Source organism: Panthera onca (assembly GCF_046562875.1).
Source record: "Panthera onca isolate mPanOnc1 chromosome E1 unlocalized genomic scaffold, mPanOnc1 haplotype 2 h2.Chr16_ul_3, whole genome shotgun sequence".
Taxonomy (NCBI): Eukaryota; Metazoa; Chordata; class Mammalia; order Carnivora; family Felidae; genus Panthera; species Panthera onca.
This window is the reverse complement of record NW_027675817.1, coordinates 423780-437761: the sequence shown is the minus strand read 5'-3', so window position 1 is coordinate 437761 and position 13982 is coordinate 423780. Positions and strand designations below refer to the sequence as shown.

The window sequence follows — 13982 nt, the reverse complement described above, 5'->3', positions numbered from 1 at the left end:
GTTAGGCTTCTTCTGGTCATCAGTAAGCAATTAGCAGTTAAGTTTTTGGAGAGTCAAAAGTTATACACAGATTTTTGACTGCACAGGGAGTCAGCGCTCTTTACCCCTGTGTTGTTCAAGCATCAACTGTATTAATACATAACAGGACAGAGATAAACCTGGAAAACATTATGTTAAGTGAAACTAGTCACTACGGACCACATATTATATGATTCTATTTATGTGGAATATCCAGAATAGGGAAACTGATGGAGACAGAAAATAGATTAGTGGTTGCCCAGGGCTGAGGGAGATGGAGAAATTGGGAGGTGACTGTTAATAGGTATGGAATATCTTTCTGGGATAATAAAAATGTTCTAAAATTGATTGTTGTGATGAATGTGGTGAATACATCAGAATTCACTTAATTGTATGCTATATTGGGTTACTTGTACAATATGTGGATGATAACTCAGTAGTACCATTATAAATATTTCACTTATGGGGTGCCTGGATGACTCAGGTGGCTAAGCGTCTGACTTCGGCTCAGGTCGTGATCTCGCAGTTTGTGAGTTTGAGCCTCGCGTCAGGCTCTGTGCTGACAACTCAGAGTCTGGAGCCTGCTTCGGATTCTGTGTCTCCCTCTCTCTCTCTGCCCCTCCCCTGCTCGTGCTCTATCACTCTGTGTCTCTCAAAAAAAAAAAACATTAAAAATTTTTTAAAAAATGTTTCACCTAAAATTTTCATCTTTATAGAACAGTGAAATTAAGGAAGAGAAGGCTTTTTCAATATGATAAGCTGGTCCCCTTGAGTGGGCCTACTGTACTGTACAAATATCTCTTTCCTTTCTTTTTAATTCTTTTATTTTTAATTTCTTCCATTGCCCGCTTATCCCTCTCTTTTTCCTTCTTATGGTATAAGCCCCGAAGGGTGACAGTAGACATTTGTTGGCTCTGATGGCAACTTACATCTGAGGAGTTGCTTGGCTTCTAAAATAAACTCTAAACGACACTTACTGTTTTAAGATGTAGCTTACATTTTAGTTTTTTAAAAATGTTCCATCATGTTTGAGAAGAAGTGAAACTTTTCATGCAGATCTGTAAAAATCTAATTTCCCTGGAAGCTCCCACAGACACTTGTATGACTCACCATCAATTGGCAGGATTTTCAGCAGCTTCTCTAGTTCCTTATCTGTGAGCTCAATTCCGAGATTTCCCAGAACATTTTTTAGCTCACTAGATTCAATCTTCTCACCTTTGAAAATAAGAAATTTGGTATACATCTTCATTTCAGATAGCGGTAATCATTTCTTTTTTTTTAAAGTTTTTAAATGTTTTATCACTTATTTTTGAGAGAGAGAGCAAGTGGGCAAGGGGCAGAGAGAGAGGGAGACACAGAATCTGAAGCAGGCTCCAGGCCCTGAGCTGTCAGCACAGAGCCTGATGCGGGGCTTGAACTCACAAGCTGCGAGATCATGACCTGAGCTGAAGTCGGACGATTAACCGACTGAGCCACCCAGGCGCCTCCAGATAATAGTAATTATTTCTAATGAAAAAAGTTATTTTAGGATAATTAATACCATCTCCTTGTTTTCAGACTGAAAACTACAGTAATAAAAACAAACAAACATTTTCAACTACAGAATCAATGTAGATGATAGGTCAAATTTATTTTCTTAATGTGAACAAGAGAGTCTTCTAAAATCAGGACAGACTACTTTCAGATTGAAATTTGATCTATTAATTAAAAAAATAGATGCTTATATGAATTTTTCTTTGAAAAAGTATTTTAATTTAAAAAATAAGAATTATATGATAAATACAATAAATTCATTACTTCCATCAATTTTAGGCTTCACTCTCTAATTTGCTGTGCCATTCTATACTGTGGTTATTAAACACTGGCGAAGTGAATTACATTATTGGCATAAACAACAGAGATTGTAGAATTTGAAAGCAAGAAATCGTATGGTAATTTCATTGCAAAATCAGATAATTTTATATCAATACATGTAACACTAGAAGCAAATATTTCATTAATAAATATAGAGAAATGCCAGAATTTACAAGTCAGTGATGAAGTACCAGGAAATATTAGCAAAAACCAAAATTTAATGTAGATAATTGGAATCCTAATTTTATAGTAACTTTTCAGTCACCTGTAAAATCTGTGATGTTTTCCATCAGTGTTTCTAGAGGAATTTTCTCATCAACTATAAGAGAAGATAAAATCGCAGTATATTATAGATCCCATATATTATGGATCTCATATATTATATAGACTTCAAATATTACATTCTAGATATAATACAAAAGTTTGTGGGAAAACATGGGAAGAACTATAACAGTTGCACTTAACTATGTGTCAGGCCCCATCATAATTGCTAATATTTATTTAAACAAATATTTTTGAACACACTTTTTAGATTATTATTCTACTCAACTTTTATTCTAAGACAAGCATGAATAACAAGAAAATTCTAAACATGAAAACCACGCTATCGCAATGGTGCGGTTTGGCCTATAATATCTCAAATTTATTTGTGTTAGTAAGGGGAAGTTACTTAGAAGTGAATGTGTCTAAAGAATCTGCATTCTTGTATTCAAAACTGGAAAGACTCAACTACTAAACATGATACTTACAGAGAACATAAAAGTCATACATATCACACATATAAAAAACTGGTTTAATTTTGACTTTGTTAACTGGATACTCATAACCTCAAATGACATTCTCTGTGTTTTAGTCATTGATATGGTGTCTCACACTGCTCTTGGGCCTTCCCTTTTCCCTATGAAAAAGGGCATTCCCCCCCCCCCACCCAAGTTTCTTGTAATTAACCTCTCTCTAGGGTTAACTAGTATATATGATAATATGCTTACCACCAACATGCATGTTTTCAGCCAGATCTTTAAGTTCCGTATCTGCAAGCTTTATCCCCAGGTTGTTCAGAACAGTGCCCAGGTTGTTCATATTGACCTTCCCACCTAAGAAAAGTGACAGTCCATAAAGAATATTAAATGACTTCAAAAGAGAAGTTCTTACACTTTTTTGATACACATATCCCATTGTGAATTTCTTAAGCAGTAGATCATTATTCACAAAATTTGCTTCGGACCAAACAGAAAATGTTTGCTCTAAAGTGAAAAAAATAAATTAATGTTCAACAATTTTAGCACAGAGACAAAATATTTTAAGCAGTCAATTACAAATTTAGAACTATGGCTACTTCCCTTGAGACTTGTCTTGGGGACCAGCCTACAGAAACACAAGGTTTTAAATGGCATTTAATACTGAAATTAGTTTGAGAATTAGGTACAGAAATATGGGCTCAGAGTACAGAAAAGTCTCTCAAGAAATGGATGAAAAAGGGAAGAAAGAGATTGAGTTGTGGCCAAAAAGGGGTGTGGAGAGTTCTAGTTTGCTTATTTTATAGGATGGTGTATGTTGAACATGTAAATGGGCTGAAGAGGTTGAAAATGGCCAGTGGGGCAAGGTCTTAAAAGATATGGGAGACAGTGGAGTCAAGGGCATCCTGGTAAGCTTTGAGGAGGAAGAGGGACTTCTCACTCATCCTTTATACTAACATGGGTGTGCTTAAAGATACCTGAATAGGGAGGGATTGAAGATGTAAAGCTGAGGGCTATCACTCTTGCCAGCCTCAATTTTCTTAATGAATTAAAAAAAATCTGGTTGAAAAAAATGATGTTCAATGAATGCTTAGGGAATTCTGGTACTGGAGGCAAACATTATGTAGTTCTAAACAATAGTAGGTTGACTTTTGATGAATGAACTTCCAATTTAGTTTTTTCTATTTATTAAGTTCTCTGAATCACTGCTAATCATTTATATTTTTTCCCATGTAAACATGAAATTTGATATTTCTCTTCCTGAAAATTTCGAATATGACAAGAAAGTGTGGTGCTTTACTTCCAAGATAGAACATCAGATTCAACTGCTAAAATAAAGATTGAGGTCCAAAAAAGCATACATTTGCAATCAGTACATATGACAGATGGCAGCATTCAAATTCATATCTTGGAAACAGTATAAAATGAAGATCTCATATTCATTTGTATTCTTATTATGTTTCTCACTCACCTTTAAGGGACTTCACACCATCTAGCAACCTGTTTTTAAAGACCTTGTTATCATCTATAATAAAGAACACAATTAAGGTCATAGAGAAATGATGTGGCTATTCACTAAAACTCTAGTAAAACTGAGATTTTCATGATTTGCCCTAGAAACTTCCCTCATTAAAATAAAGTTTGAGAGAAAATTAGGGAAAGTTTATAATATGGTAAGTCTATCTAAAATTTAGCATACAAGGCACTCTATAACATGCACAGCTTTTTTGGAAAATATCACCTCTGACCTTTTATCCCCTTCCGGTCTAACACCACTTCTTTCCCTTGGTTGCTTCCCACAACTGCCTATAGGTATCTAAAAAGGTAAGGGTAGCCTCAGAAATGTAGTCCCCTTGATGGCATGAGTCAGCATCATGGGGATGATTATTCCAAAACAGAGAGTTAAACTGCATAGATGGAAATTTCCCTCTACAATAAGTGAACATTTAAATTATTTTGTTTGGCATTTGCTTGTTTATTTACTGTTGCATCTTAGCAAATGGGGATAGTTTGAGTTTCTAAAAAAAAAAAAAAAAAAGCTTAAGAGGGGACAAAACAAACACGGGGTAAAAAAGAAAGGCAAACCAAGAAACAGACTCCTAACTATAGGGAACAAACTGATGGTCACCAGAGGGGAAGATGGTGAGGGAAGGGTGACACGGGTGATGGGGATGAAGGAGGGCACTTGTGATGAGCACAGGGTGATGTGTGGATGTGTTGAATCACCAAATTGTACACCTGAAACTAGTATTACACTGTATGTTAACTAACTGGAATTTAAATTAAAAAATCTTTAAAAGCTTCAAAGAACACTTTAAGGTCACATCAGTATATAAATGCCTACCATTGAAAGGCAGATTTTTCAGCAGCTTCAAACGTTCCTTATCTGTGAACTCTATTCCCATGTTTTTCAGAATAGCTTTCACATCTTTGACATCAACCTCCCCTCCTTAAAAAAATAGACATCATTACATATACGAATTTAAAGGATCATCTAATGACTCCAAACAGGGAAAATTAATCTATGGCTATATAGATTGAATCGGTACAGAATAAAGAGCATAGGCCAATGAGACCTCTCCAAATATACTGACGATGACTTTCACAGAAAAAGAATTTGATCTCTAAGTGCTAATAAAAGAAGTCACAGTCACAATGACAATGGCAAGGCAACTCTGAACCCTGTGAGATTTACATTATGTATCTGCTATTCAATTGGAATATTATAAATTACTTATTCAAATAAATGTATAAAATAAGGTAAGATCTGTTAGTCTCATTTTTTGTCAGTTATCTGTAGTCTTTATCAAAATTTTACTTCATATATTATTTCACTAGTACAGAGTTTGGCCATTCTAAAAAAGAGAAGAACAAAATATACAAATAAAAAATATACCAGAAAACAAATGAGTTGCTAGTAATTTAATGAACCAAGAAATAAATGCCATAACTAATATGGCAATTGAGGAATAATGATGAAATGTAATTATTATAAATACTAAATGTTTTAGATTCATAATTTCTCTCTTACCTGTAGTAGCTTTTACTCCATCCATCACCTCTTTCAGACCAACCATTCCATTAGCTACAAGAAAAGGCACAATGAAAATAATGTCAGAAGCCCAGAAGACAAATTTAAGACATATATTTTAAGGAAACAATTCCATTAAAAATTCCTTACATCTTCATTTTACCTGAGACCATTTAGAAAATGCCTGGATCTCAGGGAGTTAAGATGATCTCCATCAATACAAAGGTCTCTTGTATACTAGAAACTGGGTCAGGAAAAGTGTGCTCTTCCTAGTATTTTGGATGCCATTATAAGCCATAGCTGAAGATACTATTGGAGTTGGCCAGGTATTCTGGTAACTTTACTTCATGTACCCACAAACAGCTGAGGAAGGGACCACTAATCCAGCTTGGTATGTTCTAAGATTGCTTCCTGCAGGAGATGTGTGTGAACTACATTAATGTATCAGAGCAGTTGATACGAAATATGGAAGGATGGAAGAGCCTTCACATGGAGGAGAAGTTGAGAAAAATGTCCAGGGACATCATGCTATGTGGGTAAAACTACAAGCAGCTCAACATGGCTGGAACAGTAGAAAAATGAGAGAAGATATGTCCACACAGGCAGATGGAGCTTGAAGGTCTCATGCACTATGATAAAAATCTTTGAACACGTTTTCGAATGAAGATTTCATTAGACAGGAGGATAGATAGAAGAATGGCTTGTTGACTTCTCTATAAATAGATTTTCAGATCCCTATTATTTTGCTTTCTTATTGTTTAGACTATTAGAGTCCTGACAGCACCCTCTGCAGTTTTTGGTATATTTACGGAGAGGTGATGCTGTTTTAGGTTAATTGTAATGAAGATCCAAGATTTATTCTGACTTTAAAATTGGGCTCTCCTCCAAGTGTCCATCAATAGATGAATGGATAAAGACGTAGAACATGTGTGTGTGTGTGTGTGTGTGTGTGTGTGTGTGTGTGTGTGTGTGTATGATGGAGTATTATTCAGCCTTAAAAAAGAATGGAATCTTGCCATTTGCAACAACATGGATGGAGCTAAAGAGTATAATGCTAAGAGAAATGTTAAAGACAAATACTATATGATTTCACTCATATGTGAAATTTAAGAAACAAAATGAGTAAACAAAGAAAAAAAAAAGAAGAGAGAGACAAACCAAGAAGTAGACTCTTAACTATAGAGAACAAACTGGTAGTTACCAGAGGGGAGGTGGGTGCGGGAATGGGTGAAACAGGTGATGGGGACTAAAGAGTATACTTATCACATATATATAGAATTGTTAATATATTATATACCTGAAATAATATAATTTTCTATGTTAACTACATTGGAATTAAAATTAAAGACTTCAGTAAAAAAAATAAAATTGGGCTCTCCTCCAAGCTTTCTAACATGTATCTGTCAATTAAATCTATTTTCAAACATATCAGATATAAAGGAAAAATTAAAAAACGGCCTGAGGTCATCTGTAGTGTTCACCATCAACTTGTAGATTTTTTGACAGCTTTGCAAGTTCCTCTTCCGTGAGCTCAAGTCCCAATTTTTTAAGGGTGTTGTCCAGGTTATTTACATGAACCTTTCCCCCTTAGGAAAGATAGAAGGTAGGAACATGAAAAAAAAGTGTATTATGCCAAAATTCTGCATGCATATCAACTTTCTATTTATTTATTTATTATGTTTGTTTGTTTAAGGTGAAGTGATTTTTTCGTGCATAGAGAAGGGGTGTACAGAGTTGAAAAAAAATGCAAGTTCCATATGGAACTTCCTACAAGATAAAATATACGCTGTTATCAGTTAAAATGTGGGTAGACTGCAAGAATCATAAATAAGGAATGATACCAAAGTGAGGAGCCAGGATTCATAATTGGAATAAAATTGTCAAGTTGGGGAATGTCAGACAGTATGACTTTTAATTAGGTCTTACTCACCATTGAGAGATTTCACACCCTTTAGCAACCTGTTGTGATATACCTTTCCAGCAGCTGTAAGAAAAGCCATAATTCATGCAATGGGGAAATTAACATGAAATCGCAAAAATGGTGTGAAATAAATAATAATTTAAATAAACAATTTCAAAAATAACATTTTAAGAAGAGTTGTCTCTAATTTTTAGTTTATTTCATCTAATATAATGAAGGTTGGAAACAGAAACCTCTCTCCTTGTGACAAACCTCTTTATTCCAGTACCTGAGGAAGTCTCCTTGCTCAAACATGAGTATAGCTTCCCTTTGCTTTTAAATTTCTGCTTCCCATCTTTATTTTTTTTTCATGGATCTCCAATCTTTCTTTTTTTTTCTCTTCTCATGATATGAACAAATTAGTAGCTTGATAGGTAACAATATGTTTATCTGTTAATGTCAACTCTTGTCTAAAGGGTTATTTAACTTCCAATATAAATTCTAAGCGACAGTGACAGGTTGCTATATACTTATAACTCAATTTAATATTTTTTCTTTTATACTTTTGGGGAAAAATAAATAGAAACAAAGTTGAAAATATTTGCACAGACCTAAAGACCAACAAAAGACCTCCATGACACCTCTATCAATCTCACCATCAATTGGCAGTGTTTTCAGTAGCTTCTCTTTTTCCTGATCTGTGAGCTCAATCCCCAGGCTTCCCAGGAAAATTTTCAGGTTATTAGAATCAACCTTCTCATCTTTTAAGAGAGGGAACAATAGACATATAAGCTTTCGGAACTCTGGTATTATATCAAGTTGTAAAATATGTACTATGAAGTTTAATGATATCCTAATTTCAAGATGAGGTGTTAGGCGAAGATATTCTCAATTGCAGAACCCTTGAGCATATCTTATGGTAATAAAGCATATCTTTATGAGCGTATCTTATGGTATCTTATGGTAATAAAATACCACATTTATTATAAATTGAAGACCATTTTTCCTAAAGCTGGAAAAAAACAACTTTCAGAATAAAATCTGATGAGTGAATTAAGATAACGCAGATTCTTATATAAATTATTCTTCAAAAACATTTGCTTTGGTAAGAATTATTGATGATATCAGGAATACATTATCTTGATCATTTCTAAGCTTCACCATGCCATTTTCTATACATTTCTAGATATTTTTCATTTAAACATTTGTGACCCGAAGCATATTACTTGCACAAGTAACAGAAAACTTAGGATTTAAAATTGACATATAGTCTTGTATCCTAGTGTAGAAACTTTCCTAATGTCAATCCATGATTCATATATTTAAAAATAAAACATCAGAATTTATAAGATACCAGAAATACCACTGAAAAAAACTATTATAAAGGACTGAAACCCTAGATTTACATCAACTTCTCATTTACCTGTAAAAGTTTGCAGTTCCTTCATCGGTGTTTTAGGAGAAGTCCTCCTATCAACTGTAGAAGAAAATTAAAGTCATAATGAGATATAAAAGACTCATGAAATATTGTGAAAGACAATGTTGGAGTAAATATAATAAATCCTAACTTACTATGTGCCAGGCATTATCTTAAGTACTTTATATATGCTTACTTAAGAACTATTTACTGAAGAATATCTTTCTAGGCTATTAATTTATTCAGTTTTCATTGGCTTCATTAATACTAGAAAGAAAAGCCTAAACATAACAACATGCCATTTCAAAAATATTAATTTTACTTATAGTTCTATACTATTTCAAAGCTATATGCATTAGTAATGGGAAGAAATTCAGAAGTACTGTCATCTAAGTGGCCTGCATTTTTCTTTTTAAAATGTGGAAGACTGTCTTCTAGTGACCATAATATGGGTAAAGAACATAAAAGACATTCATACAAAGGGCAATGTTTTCACGGTGACTTGGTAGCTGGCTGCTTATATGCTCTTTACATGCTTTGCCCATATTTATAGCTTCTTACTATCAGTGTAGATTACCATTCCTAAGGGCCCTTTCCCCTCAACCTTTATTGTCCAAGCTCTCCCAACATGGAACTATGGTATCTGGAAACTTGCTCACCATCACCAGGGAGATTTTGAGTCAGAGCCTCAAGTTCCTTATCTGAGAGCTTGATTCCCATATTATCCAGTATTGCGTTCAAGTCGTTGACATTGACTTTCCCATCTAAGGAAAGAGAGTCCATGAAGAAAATTATGTAACTTCAAAAAAGAGGTTCATAAACCTTTTAGAGACACATGCCCTGTTGTGAATTTCATGAGCTATATGCTAGTGTTCACAAAGATTACATATCATTTCAGGGGGGGTCATATATTCTCTAAAGCCTATTCACAGACCCCCCTTAGTAGTAAGGTTAATAATCCTTGTTCTAAAATGTGGAGAAAAAAAAACCACAGCAATTTTAGAACAAGAGACTAAGGACCTTATTATGCCTATAGAGAAAGTCAACTATGACATTAGAACGAAGGTCACTTCTCGTGAGATTTGTCTTGGGGATCAGACTACAAAATACAAAGTTTTAAATATCATTGAATAAATGCTAAGTGAATTCTAGTTCTGGAGGCAAACATTTTTTACTTCTAAACAATAGGTTTTGATGACTGAATTCCCAGTTTAGTATTTATCTGCAGCTGATTAAATTCCCTGAATCAGTACTAATTCTTGTCTGTCACATTTTGCTATGCAAACTTGAAATCTGGTATTTTTTCTCTTGAAAAGTTTGGAAGAATCTTGAGAAAGTAGAAGGCTTTCTTCCTAGATATAAAGTAAAAGATCAGCAGCTACCGTGAAGCTTGATCTTCAGTGGGAGCATAAATTTGCAATCAGTATATACGATCAGTATAGCAGCAACCACTAATACCTTGGAAACAGTATAAAAGCAAGGATCCCATATTGGTCTACACTCTCATTATGCCGCTCACGTACCTTTTAGAGACATCACAACTTCTAGCAACCTGTTTTGAAAGATCTTGTCATCATCTGTAAGAAAAGGCAGAATTTAAGTCACAGAGAAATGTGGAAAATCACAGAGAAATTAGGAAAAATGACTTTTCGAGAGTTTTCTCTTATTTTAATAAAATTTGAGAGAAAATTGGGTGAAATTTAGCACATCATGCACACCTCTGTTCTTCTTCCCAATCCTGCCTTTATTCACTTCCAATTATTAATCCTTTCTTCTTTCACAAATCCCAGTTTAACCTTTGTTTTTTCCTTTTTTGTTTTTCCCTATTGATAAAAAGACTCATCATAATGGAAATGCTGCTTCCTAATCTAAAAGTAAAACCACCTAGGGATTCATTTCAGGTATAAGTGGACTTTCTAAAAAAACATTTTTTTTTTTTTGAAATGGATTTTCTATATCCTAGAACTTAGGAAATGGAGGTAATTTTAGAGCTTCTCGCAGACGCAGAAATCTAAAACTTCTTTTTGGGGACAGCTGGGTGGCGCAGTTAATTAAGCATCCAACTCTTGGTTTTGGCTCAGGTCATATCTCACGGGTTGTGAGATCAAGCTCCGAGTCCAGCTCCGTGCTGACAGTGCGGAGCCTGCTTGGGATTCTCTCGCTCTCCCTCTCTCTCTGCTCCTCCCCAACTCACACATGCTCTCACCTTCTCAATATGAATAAATAAACTTAAAAAAAACCACTCTTTGAATACATCAATATTTAAAATGCTTACCCTTAAAAGGAAGAGTTTTCACCAGCTCCAAGCATTCTTTACCTTTGAGCTCGATCCCCATGTTTCCCAGAACAGCTTTAACGCTACTGACATCAACATTTTCTCCTTAACAAAAAGATCAAAACAATGACATACATGGAATTTAAGTACAATCAAATTATTGCAAATAATTAAACTAAATTATGATGCTAAAACAATAGGATTATGAGCTGGGGAAAGTAATGATCACTGAGCTCTGCCCAAATACATGGAGATAATGTCATTTATGGAAACATAATTGCCTTTTTTTAAAATAAGTTTATTTATTTTTGAGACAGAGAGAGACAGAGCATAAATGGGGGAGGGGCAGAGAGAGAGGGAGACACAGAATCAGAAGCAGGCTCCAGGCTCTGAGCCATCAGCCCAGAGCCCGACGCAGGGCTTGAACTCACGGACCATGAGATCGTGACCTGAGCTGAAGTCAGACGCTTAACCGATTGAGCCACCCAGGTGCCCCAGCTTTCTAAAGGCTAATAAGAGATGGCACTCTCACTCTTAAATACTGAGAACAATACTGAGGGGTGATCGGGGGTAGGGGAGAGGGGAAAGTGGGTGATGGGCATCAAGGAGGGCACCTGTTGGGATGAGCACTGGGTGTTGTATGGAAACCAATTTGACAATAAATTATACTTAATAAAAAAACAAGAGAGAGAGAGATGGCACTCTCAACGGCGGTCATGAGAATGTATCCACAGGAGTTCCAACTATGAAGAACATAATTAACCAAGGGCCCCACCTTCTGCTTTGAAATTAACCTGTGTTTTTTTGCACTAATGCCATATGTATCATTGGCACTGGCCAATCACAAGTGCAGCCAAGATACTAGGGGAGCCCTGTTCCTGGAAGATACAGAATGGTGATTCTAACCAGAGGATTCTTGAAAGCACTTTTGCCAGGCCCTCCTCAGACTGCATGACAATCTAGGATGCTTCCGCCCAAACATTTCTTCCTCTTTCCTTCACCTGGTGCCAGATTTGCCCTGCAGTCTGACAGCCTCCCAGCCTTTCAGGCATCCTCCTTATTTTCTCTTACGCAGGCATTTCCCCTAATAATGTCCTGGCATGTTTAACCCTGCCCCGGCTTTTGCTTCTTGGGAGGCTTGGACTAACATACTCAAAATGACAATGACACAAAGTGGGTATTATAGATCTCTTTTGTCAATTTTCAAGCTGCAGATGGCTTATCTTCATAATTCTATTGACATGAAGAATGTATCACCTCTCCTTTAAGTAATTACCAGGGTCTTTTCCAAAGATTCATTTCACCCTTTATTGTACGTTTTGGCTGTCTTAAAATAAGGAAAATGAAGCGTATTCGTGAAGAATACATCAGAAAATTCTCCAATTTCTGGGCTACTGGCTATGAAAACCTTAAACAAATAGGAGGTAAAAATGATAGAATTAGCCTAGCAATTAAGGCATGAAGAAAAACAGTACTGTAAAAATTAGGATCCTATGTTTACATTAACTTCTCAATCACCTGTGACAGCTTTCACGCCATCCATCACTTTATTCAGATCAACTTTTCCATTAGCTATGAAGAGAAGGGACAATTGAGACATGTAATCAATGTCATGAGCTCCAAAAAACATATACAAAGGATATATGTTGATGGAAAATTCCACATAAATTCCATTAATATCATAATTTTATACATACTTATATTAAATCTGTGAATTTCAAGGATTTAAGCTGATCTATTTTTCCAGTGTTTCTGGATCATTGGTATTTATCAGCTCTCTGGTAGCACTTCAGGTACTGCTGTGAGCCATGAGTGCCATAGCTCATATAGGAACCACTAATTCAAACTAGACTGTTAAATGTATACATCATAGAGTATGTAGTGCCTGGACAAGTTAAAATATCAGATTTTAACTAAAGGAAAGGGGAATGCATAGAAAGAGTCTTCTACATGGAAGAGGGGCTGAGAAATATAAAGTAAAACCACACCTGGGTACAACATATACAACATATACATATGCAGTGCATGGAGAACTATAGTCGGTTCAGCACTGCAGAAGAATAAAGTATGGATTTGGGAAAGGAAAGTTCATACAAGAGAGGTAGGTTGGACTCAGATTATTAAGGGATTTGTAAGTAATTTTAAGAAGCTTAGCCTTTATCTACTAGGTTATATAGAATCATTGAGTGGTTATAAGTTCAGGAATGATATGGACCAATTTGCATTTTATTTTAATTTTCTTTAACTTTAAATTATAATTAATTTTATTATTACAAAATTACATTTATATTGAAATATATAGAGAGTGATGTCATCAAGACGGTGACATAAGTTTTTCCTGACTTCAGTCCCCCTCACAAAAAGACCATCTTGCAAGTATCCACAGACAAGACACCATTGTGAAAATCCCAGGATATGGTTGTGAGGCTGATGAATCTCCCTGAACCACAGAGACTGAGAAGGACCACATTAGAAGGGTAAGACAATCAGCTATGCTCTGGCTGCACTGCCCCTCTCCCAGGCTAGTATAGTGCTGCACTGAGAGGGCTTCCCAGAGCTATGGTTTCTCTGGTGGGAAAAAGAGAGCCCAAGGTAGACATCCAGCTCCTCCAGAGTTGGGGGTTGCTTCCTGGAAGGCCCACCTGGGTCCTGTCCCATAGGTATTGGGGAGGGGGGGGAGGTATCCGTGGGTCTTAACCATTTGAGATCAGAATGAGATGGAGAAGGGAAACATGGCTTACATTAACCAG

At 35.6% G+C, this 13982-nt stretch overlaps 1 protein-coding gene across 1 annotated transcript in view; it reads right to left on the bottom strand.

Annotated features, from left to right (window-relative positions):
• Positions 1 to 1066: 1066 nt before the first annotated feature.
• Positions 1067 to 13982, bottom strand: part of LOC145715140 (uncharacterized) — a 75642-nt gene continuing 62726 nt past the window's right edge. Inside the window, exons 4-9 of the mRNA XM_081794764.1 lie at positions 9617 to 9721; positions 4954 to 5058; positions 4081 to 4134; positions 2862 to 2966; positions 2138 to 2191; positions 1067 to 1233 (exon numbers count right to left, since the gene is read on the bottom strand). Coding sequence (XP_081650890.1) covers positions 1067 to 1233; positions 2138 to 2191; positions 2862 to 2966; positions 4081 to 4134; positions 4954 to 5058; positions 9617 to 9721 — 590 coding nt within the window. The remainder of the gene's footprint in view (positions 1234 to 2137; positions 2192 to 2861; positions 2967 to 4080; positions 4135 to 4953; positions 5059 to 9616; positions 9722 to 13982) is intronic.